General features: G+C 65.7%; 1 protein-coding gene across 1 annotated transcript; it reads left to right on the top strand.

Annotated features, from left to right (window-relative positions):
* The first annotated feature begins 5,499 nt into the window (after positions 1-5,499).
* Positions 5,500-8,392, top strand: SPEF1 (sperm flagellar 1). The gene is made up of 7 exons (XM_057410274.1): positions 5,500-5,641; positions 5,778-5,889; positions 6,726-6,861; positions 7,382-7,430; positions 7,591-7,642; positions 7,794-7,854; positions 8,284-8,392. Exons 1-7 carry the CDS (start codon positions 5,500-5,502, stop codon positions 8,383-8,385), a joined length of 654 nt encoding a protein of 217 aa, XP_057266257.1. The 3' UTR covers positions 8,386-8,392.
* Positions 8,393-8,815: the final 423 nt, after the last annotated feature.

Genomic DNA, 8,815 nt, shown 5'->3' with positions numbered 1-8,815 from the left:
GGGGGGACACAGATGGGGGCCTGTGCACAAGGGTGTGACCTGGGGGGGTCCCAGTGTTCAGACACAGCCCCCCATCCCATCCCCATCCCCATCCCCATTTCCATTCCTATCCCATTCCCATCCCATCCCATTCCCATTCCCATCCCCATCCCCATTTCCATTCCTATCCCATTCCCATCCCCACCCCATCCCATTCCCATCCCATCCCGTCCCCATCCCCATCCCCATCCCCATCCCCATCCCATCCCCATCCCCGCCCCATCCCATCCCCATCCCATCCCCATCCCCATCCCCTTCCCATCCCCTTCCCCATCCCCTTCCCCATCCCCTTCCCATCCCCATCCCATCCCCCCCATCCCCATCCCCATCCCCATCCCATCCCCATCCCCATCCCCACCCCATCCCCATCCCCATCCCCATCCCCATCCCCATCCCCATCCCCATCCCCATCCCCATCCCCATCCCCATCCCCATCCCCATCCCATCCCCATCCCCATCCCCATCCCCATCCCCATCCCATCCCCATCCCCATCCCCATCCCATCCCATCCCCAGCCATGTGCCACCTCCTGCCCTGGAGCAGGGACCCGGTCCCTTATGGCTGCCCCTCTCCCCTCTGCCCCCCCCATACCAAAGCCCCCGTGTGCCCCCAGTGCTGCCGAGCCCCAGACCCGCTGCCCTGACCCCTGCCTGGCCCCAGATCTGCTCCATCCCTTGGGGGGGGATGAGGTCTCCATCGCGGCAGGAATGCGGCCTGGGTGGCCGCCGTCCATTGTCCTGGCCCCATTCCTGCCTTTCAGAGGGGAGAGAAAGGAGGAGGGACGGGGGTCGGGATGGAGACCCCCCCCCAGCCAGGGCAGGCGGGGAGGATGAGCTCCATCAGCTCACAGCCCCCCCCATGGCTCTGTGCAAGGCAATGGGGTGCTGTGGCCATGGGGGTGCCCCATGGAGGGGTCAGGCAGCACTTGGGGTGTCCCTGGCTCCCCCCCATCACTCCTGGGTGGCTCTGGGATGTGCTCCACGGCCGTCAAGGGCTTTAATTGCTTCCAGGCACACACAGGATGGGCCAGAGCCCACCCCACGGGGGGATGTGGGATCAGGGGTGACCCCAGAGCCCCCCTCCATGCCCGGGCTGTGGGGGGGCTGCAGGGGGCTGGCTCACTTTGATGGCCACACAGCTGGAGCTGCCATGAGGATGACTGATGGATGAGGATGAGAAGGGGGGGGGGGGGGTGTGATGTTGGCAGTGGAAGAGCCAGATTGAGGGGGGCCCCACAGCCTCGCACCCCTTTGGGGCCTCCCTGAGCCCCTCACCCAGCCTGGGCTGCCCCAGTGTGGGACATTCCCCCTCCCATTAGGGTGTAATCCCACATCATCCTGTTTGCCCTCTGCTCCCGCTCCCAGACTGGTTGCTCTGGGTAGGGATTTGCCCCAGAAATCCCAAAATCTTCCAAGAGATCTCTCCCCTGGCCATGGAAAAGGTGTTTTCTGCCTCAAAATCCTGCTAGCACACCCATCCGCACACCCATCCATCCACCCATCCATCCATCCATCCATCCACCCATCCATCCATCCATCCATCCATCCATCCATCCATCCACCCATCCATCCATCCATCCATCCATCCATCCATCCATCCACCCATCCATCCATCCATCCATCCATCCATCCATCCATCCATCCATCCATCCATCCATCCATCCATCCATCCATCCATCCATCCATCCATCCATCCATCCATCCATCCATCCATCCATCCATCCATCCATCCATCCATCCATCCATCCATCCACCCATCCATCCATCCATCCATCCATCCATCCATCCATCCATCCATCCATCCCTCCACCCATCTATCCATCCACCCATCCATCCATCCATCCATCCATCCATCCATCCATCCATCCATCCATCCATCCATCCATCCATCCATCCATCCATCCATCCATCCCTCCCTCCCTCCATCCCTCCCTCCATCCATCCATCCATCCATCCATCCATCCATCCATCCATCCATCCTTCCATCCATCCATCCATCCATCCATCCATCCATCCATCCATCCATCCATCCATCCATCCATCCATCCATCCATCCATCCATCCATCCATCCATCCATCCATCCATCCATCCTTCCTTCCCTCCCTCCATCCATCCATCCATCCATCCATCCATCCATCCATCCATCCATCCATCCATCCATCCATCCATCCATCCATCCATCCATCCATCCATCCATCCATCCATCCATCCATCCATCCATCCATCCACCATCCATCCATCCATCCATCCATCCATCCATCCATCCATCCATCCTTATGGCTGTGGATGGGGGGGGGCTCAGCGCTGTGCAGGGGGTGACCATGGAAGGACCCCGCTGCTCTCGGGGCTGGCACCGGGGATGGGATGCTGCAGGGATGCTGGAAGCAGGAGCCTTGAGCCAGTGCTGGCTCCTTATTGCTGACCCCAAGGGATCTGTGGGGCAGGATTGTGATCCCTGCCCATGGCAGGGGGTTGGAACTGGGTGACCTTAAGGTGCTTTCCAACCCAACCCAACCCATTCCATCAGCCTATGACGGAGGTCCTGGCTCCATCCTGTGGGTTGCAGGATGGAGCACCCTGGTGTCCCCAGCGTCCCCATGCTCCTGTATGCTCAGCACACCGCGGGGCGGCCGGTGTCACCGCCAGCACTGCCGAGCCATCAGAACTGGGATCCCCCCCAAAAAACGAACCATGGGGCACGTGGAGCTTTGGGAGCCTTGGCACTGAAACACTTCCGAGGGCTCTGGAGGGTGAATGGGGGAGCACAGGAGGAGGAGGAGGAGGAGGAAGCTGTGGCTGCCCCATCCATCCCTGCAGTGCTCAGGGCCAGGTTGGACAGGGCTTGGAGCAAGCTGCTCAATGGCAGGGGTCCCTGCCCGGGGCAGGGCTTGGGGCTGGATGGGTCTAAGCTCCCTTCAACCCAAACCTCCCCGGAGCATCCCGGCTGCGGGAGGGAGCGGCACAGGGCGGCTCCGGGCCCTCGCACCCCCCCGGGCTCTTTGGCCGCTAACGGACCCGTTCCAGGCTGCTTTTGTCTGCAGCGAGGAGCGGGCCGGGCCTGAGCCCGCAGCCGCCATGGGGTTTATCGGTGTCCCCAGCACCCACCCACCCACCCCGTATCGCTGCCCGCAGCGCCCTAATCTGCCCCTTCCCGCCTGCTCCTGCCCCTTCCTGCCCCTTCCTGCCCCGTTCCTGCCCCCTCCTCCCCCTTCCTGCCCCCTTCCTGCCCCTTCCTGCCCCGCTCCTGCCCCCTTCCTGCCCCCTTTCCTGCCCCCCTCCTGCCCCCCTTCCTGCCCGCTCCTGCCCCGCTCCTGCCCCCTTCCTGCCCCCTTCCTGCCCCTTCCTCCCCCTTCCTGCCCCCTTCCTGCCCTTCCTGCCCCCTTCCTGCCCTTCCTGCCCCCTTCCTCCCCCTTCCTGCCCCTTCCTCCCCCTTCCTGCCCCCTTCCTGCCCTTCCTGCCCCCTTCCTCCCCCTTCCTGCCCCCTTCCTGCCCTTCCTGCCCCCTTCCTCCCCCTTCCTCCCCCTTCCTGCCCCCTTCCTCCCCCTTCCTGCCCCCTTCCTCCCCCTTCCTGCCCCCTTCCTCCCCCTTCCTGCCCCCTTCCTGCCCTTCCTGCCCCCTTCCTCCCCCTTCCTGCCCCCTTCCTGCCCCGCTCCTGCCCCCTTCCTGCCCTTCCTGCCCCCTTCCTCCCCCTTCCTGCCCCCCTTCCTGCCCCCTTCCTGCCCCGCTCCTGCCCCTTCCCGCCTGCTCCTGCCCGTTCCTGCCCGTTCCTGCCCCGCTCCTGCCCCGTTCCTGCCCCTTCCTGCCCCTTCCTGCCCCGTTCCTGCCCCCTCCTCCCCCTTCCTGCCCCCTTCCTGCCCGCTCCTGCCCCGCTCCTGCCCCCTTCCTGCCCGCTCCTGCCCCTCCCTGCCCCCTTCCTGCCCCCCCCTGCCCCCTTCCTGCCCCCTTCCTGCCCCGTTCCTGCCCCGTTCCTCCCCGTGTGCGGTGCTGGAGCATCCCCAGTGGTGCCGGTGCCGCTGTCCCTGTGCCCCCCAAGCCGTGGGGATGCCCTGGGCTGGGAGAGGCGGCCCCGCTGGGGGTGCTGAGCACTGCCCCTGCTCCAGGGTGAGGAGGAGCCGGGGCCATGGGCACCCCAAGCCTGGGGCCTGGCCCTGCCTCCGCCGCTGGGATGGACCCCGGGGCTGGGACCGGCTCCTCCGTGGGATGGACCCCGCCTGGGGCAGCCCCTTCCCCTGTGCCCTCCATCGCTCAGGACCCCCCCACTGCTCAATCCCACCCCCATTGCTCAGCATCCCTCATTGCTGAGGCCCCCCCATCGCTCTAACCCCCATAGAGCCCCATTGCTCAGCATCCCCCGTTACTCAGGACCCCCCAATTGCTCAATCCCCCCCCATTGCTTAGGACCCCCCCCATTGCTCAGCATCCCCCCCATTGCTGAGGACCCCCCCCCAGTTGCTCAATCCCCCCCCATGCCTCAGCATCCCCCCCATTGCTCAGGACCTCCCCATCCCCATTGCTCAGTATCCCCCCCATTGCGCAGGACCCCCAGGACACCCCAATCGCTCAATCCCCCCCATTGCTCAGCATCCCCCCCATTGCTCAGGACCTCCCCATCCCCATTGCTCAGCATCCCCCCATTGCTCAGCATCCCCCCATTGCTCAGCATCCCCCATTGCTCAATCCCCCCCCATTGCTCAGCATCCCCCCATTGCTCAGCATCCCCCCCATTGCTCTAACCCCCATAGACCCCCATTGCTCAGCATCCCCCCATTGCTCAATCCCCCCCCATTGCTCAGCATCCCCCCCATTGCTCTAACCCCCATAGACCCCCATTGCTCAGCATCCCCCCATTGCTCAGCATCCCCCATTGCTCAGCATCCCCCCATTGCTCAGCATCCCCCCATTGCTCAGCATCCCCCATTGCTCAATCCCCCCCCATTGCTCAGCATCCCCCCATTGCTCAGCATCCCCCCATTGCTCAGCATCCCCCATTGCTCAATCCCCCCCCATTGCTCAGCATCCCCCCCATTGCTCTAACCCCCATAGACCCCCATTGCTCAGCATCCCCCATTGCTCAGCATCCCCCCATTGCTCAGCATCCCCCCATTGCTCAGCATCCCCCATTGCTCAATCCCCCCCCATTGCTCAGCATCCCCCCCATTGCTCTAACCCCCATAGACCCCCATTGCTCAGCATCCCCCCATTGCTCAGCATCCCCCCATTGCTCAATCCCCCCCCATTGCTCAATCCCCCCCCCATTGCTCAATCCCCCCCTCATCCCCCCATGCTCAGCATCCCCCCCCCATTGCTCTAACCCCCCATAGACCCCCATTGCTCAGCATCCCCCCCATTGCTCAGCATCCCCCCATTGCTCAATCCCCCCCCATTGCTCAATCCCCCCCCATCCCTCACCCCCCCTTCCCCCGAAGCCGCCGTTGCCAGGCGACGCCCTGCGCTCCCGGCATGCCCCGCGCGGCGGTTGCCATGGCAGCGGGCCGCGGCGGCGATGATGGCGGCGATGGGCCCGCAGCGCTCTACGCGTGGTTGGACTCGGTGCCGCTGTCCCGGCCCCGCAGGAACCTGGCCCGGGACTTCAGCGACGGCGGTGCGGGAAGGGGGGGGGGGGGAACGGGGGTGCGGGAAGGGGGGGGGGGAACGGGGGTGCGGGAGCGCGGGGGAAGGGGTGCGGGAGGGCCGCAGCCCCGAGGGGCCCGCGCTGAGCGCCGCCCGTGGCCCCGCAGTGCTGGCGGCCGAGGTGGTGAAGTTCTTCCTGCCCGCCCTGGTGCAGCTGCACGGCTACGTCCCCGCCTGCGCCACCGCGCAGAAGCTCAGCAACTGGGCACAGCTCAACCGGTACCGCGGGCCCTGACCCTGCCCCACGGCACCCACCTGACCCACGGCACCACCTGACCCACGGCACCCACCTGACCCACGGCACTCACCTGACCCACGGCACTCACCTGACCCACGGCACCCACCTGACCCACGGCACCACCTGACCCACAGTGACCCTGACCCACAGTGACCCTGACACATGGCACCCACCTGACCCACAGTGACCCTGACCCATGGCACCCACCTGACCCACAGTGACTCTGACCCACGGCACCACCTGACCCACAGTGCCCCTGCCCCACAGTGACCCTGACCCATGGCACCCACCTGACCCACAGTGACCCTGACCCACGGCACCACCTGACCCACAGTGACCCTGCCCCACGGCACCTCCCCTGCCCCACAGTGACCCTGTCCCATTGCACCTCCCCTGCTCCACAATGCCCCTGCCCCACCGTGCCCTCCCTGTCCCACATTGACCCCTGCTCCACAGCATCCCCCTGTCCCACAGCACTCCCCTGCCCCCCAGTGTCCCTCTGTGCTCCACTGTGTCTCTGCCCCACAGCACCCCTGTGCCCCACAGCACCTCCCCTGCTCCACAGCATCCCCCTGTCCCACAGCACTCCCCTGCCCCCAGTGTCCCTCTGTGCTCCACTGTGTCCCTGCCCCACAGCAGGAAGGAATTTCCTCCTTAGGTCCGATCTAAACTTGCCCTGTTCCAGTTTGATCCCGTTACCCCTTGTCCCTAATGAAGAGCCCTTCCCCAGCCTCCCTACAGCCCCCTTCAGTTGGGACCCTCTGCAGAGCCCTATGGGGCAGGGCCTGCTCATTCTCTCCCCCCCGCCCCACGGCAGGAAGGTGCTGAGCAAGCTCAAGTGCTGCCTGCCGCAGGATGTGATCCGGCAGCTGGTGCAGGGCCGGCCGGGCGCGGCGGAGCAGGTCCTGCTGCTGCTGCGGAGCAGGATCCAGGAGAGGCTGCGGCAGAGCCAGGTGGGTTCGGGCTGGAAGGGGCCTTAAACCCCCTCCAGCCCCAGCCCTGCCATGGGGACCCCTTCCACTGGAGCAGCTTGCTCCAAGCCCCTGTGTCCAACCCGGCCTTGAGCACTGCCAGGGATGGGGCAGCCACAGCTTCAACCCCTTCCCATGTCCCACCGCCCTCAGAGGGGAGAACTTCCTTGTATCCCACCCAGCTCTTCCCTCTATCACTTGGAAGCCCAAACTCCTCTTCCCATCCCTGCATCCCTTGTCCCAGGCCCCTCTCCAGGTTCCCTGCAGCCCCTTTAGGCCCTGGAGCTGCTCTGAGGTTTCCTCATGGATTGAGGCAGACCCAGCCCAGCCCGGCCCTGGGGCTCTGAGCTCCTGCCCTGGCTGCACCCCCTTCATCCCGGTGCTCCCAACACCCTGGGTCCCTGTCCCCCATTCCCTGCTGCTCCCTGCCCACTGTGCCCCCGCCCCTCCATGGGGTGACCCCCCCAGGCCTGACGGGTGTTTTCCTGCCCTCTCCATGCAGGATCCGGGTGTCCCGGCAGCGCGGGGAGGGCTCAGCTACATGGAGACAGGTACAGGCAGGGGCGGGATCAGGGAGCATCCCCGTATCCCACCCCTGATCCCTTCGGGGCACGCACCCCGACAGCGACCCGGGGGGTGCAGGAGGGGCTGCCGGAAGGGGGTGTCCCCAGGGAGGGGGGCAGATCCTGCTCTAACTCCTCTGTGATCCAGGGGGCTCCAAGGCAGGAGGAGGCAGCACCCAGGAGTCTCCCAAGGCTGCCGGGTAAGGGCAGGGATGCTCCATAGGGATGCTGAGCGGTGCTGGGGTCCTTGTGCAGGGATGCGGCTCTGCGGGCTGTCAGCAGCAGCCATGGCCCGTGCAGTGATGCTCCGGGGGGTCAGTGCTTATCCCGGTGTTCCCATTCCCACTGCAGGGCTCAGGAGCAGCAGGCAGAGCGGGAGAAGGCGCTGCTCCTGGCACAGGAAACCATCCAGGTGAGTGCCCCTCTCCTTGCCACAGCTCCCCTTTGCCTCCGCACCCATCCCGTGCCACCCTCCGGGGCTGCACCCGGCTCTGGAGGCACCCGCGGGTGTGGGATGCGCGGATCCACGATTCCCAAACGATCCCAATGCTCATCCTCTCTGCCCGGTGATGAGGGTGACGCGGAACGGGGGCCCGTCAGGGCTGCGGCTCGGTGTTGCCTAAAAACGCGGTTTTTCCACTGGAAAACGTAGTTTAAAGCGTAAAATTCCCGGTGCTGGGAATCCCGGGCTGGGCTTTAAGGGATCAGCTGCGTGTGGGCGCTGGGAGCTGCAATAGGGACCCCAAATGCGGCCCTGCCCGCCTCGGTCTCCCCCGCCAGAGGTGATGGGCGCCCCCATGGCGGAGCTGCGGGCCGCAATCCCTGCGGGAATGTCGCGCAGATCCTGCAGCTCAAGGTGCGCCGCTTGGAGCAGCTGCTGCGCCTCAAGGACGTGCGCATCCAGGACCTGAGCCGGCTGCTGCGGGAGGCCCAGCGGCGCTGAGCCCCGCGCTTCCCGGCGCTTCCCGGTGCTCCCAGTTCCAGCACAGCGACTCCCAGGACAAGATGCAGGAGTGGGAACGCGGTGCTCACCTCGGGGCATGGCTCTGATTCATCCCGTCCCCTCCCGTCCCGTCCCGTCCTCTCCCATCCCATCCCATCCCCTCCCCTCCCATCCCGTCCTGTCCTCTCCCATCCCATCCCCTCCCGTCCCATCCCATCCCGTCCCATCCCATCCCATCCCCTCCCATCCCATCCCGTCCCATCCCATCCCCTCCCGTCCCGTCCCGTCCCATCCCCTCCCCTCCCATCCCGTCCTGTCCTCTCCCATCCCATCCCGTCCCATCCCATCCCCTCTCCTCCCATCCCGTCCCATCCCCTCCCCTCCCATCCCGTCCCGTCCTCTCCCATCCCATCCCGTCCCATCCCATCCC

This window comes from Pezoporus wallicus, unplaced genomic scaffold (genome assembly GCF_028554395.1).
Source record: "Pezoporus wallicus isolate ANWC-B61680 ecotype Strahan unplaced genomic scaffold, APGP_CSIRO_Pwel_v1 contig_9622, whole genome shotgun sequence".
Lineage (NCBI taxonomy): Eukaryota > Metazoa > Chordata > Aves > Psittaciformes > Psittacidae > Pezoporus > Pezoporus wallicus.
The sequence above is the reverse complement of the archived record's forward strand: the minus strand, read 5'-3'. Positions and strand labels throughout refer to the sequence as shown.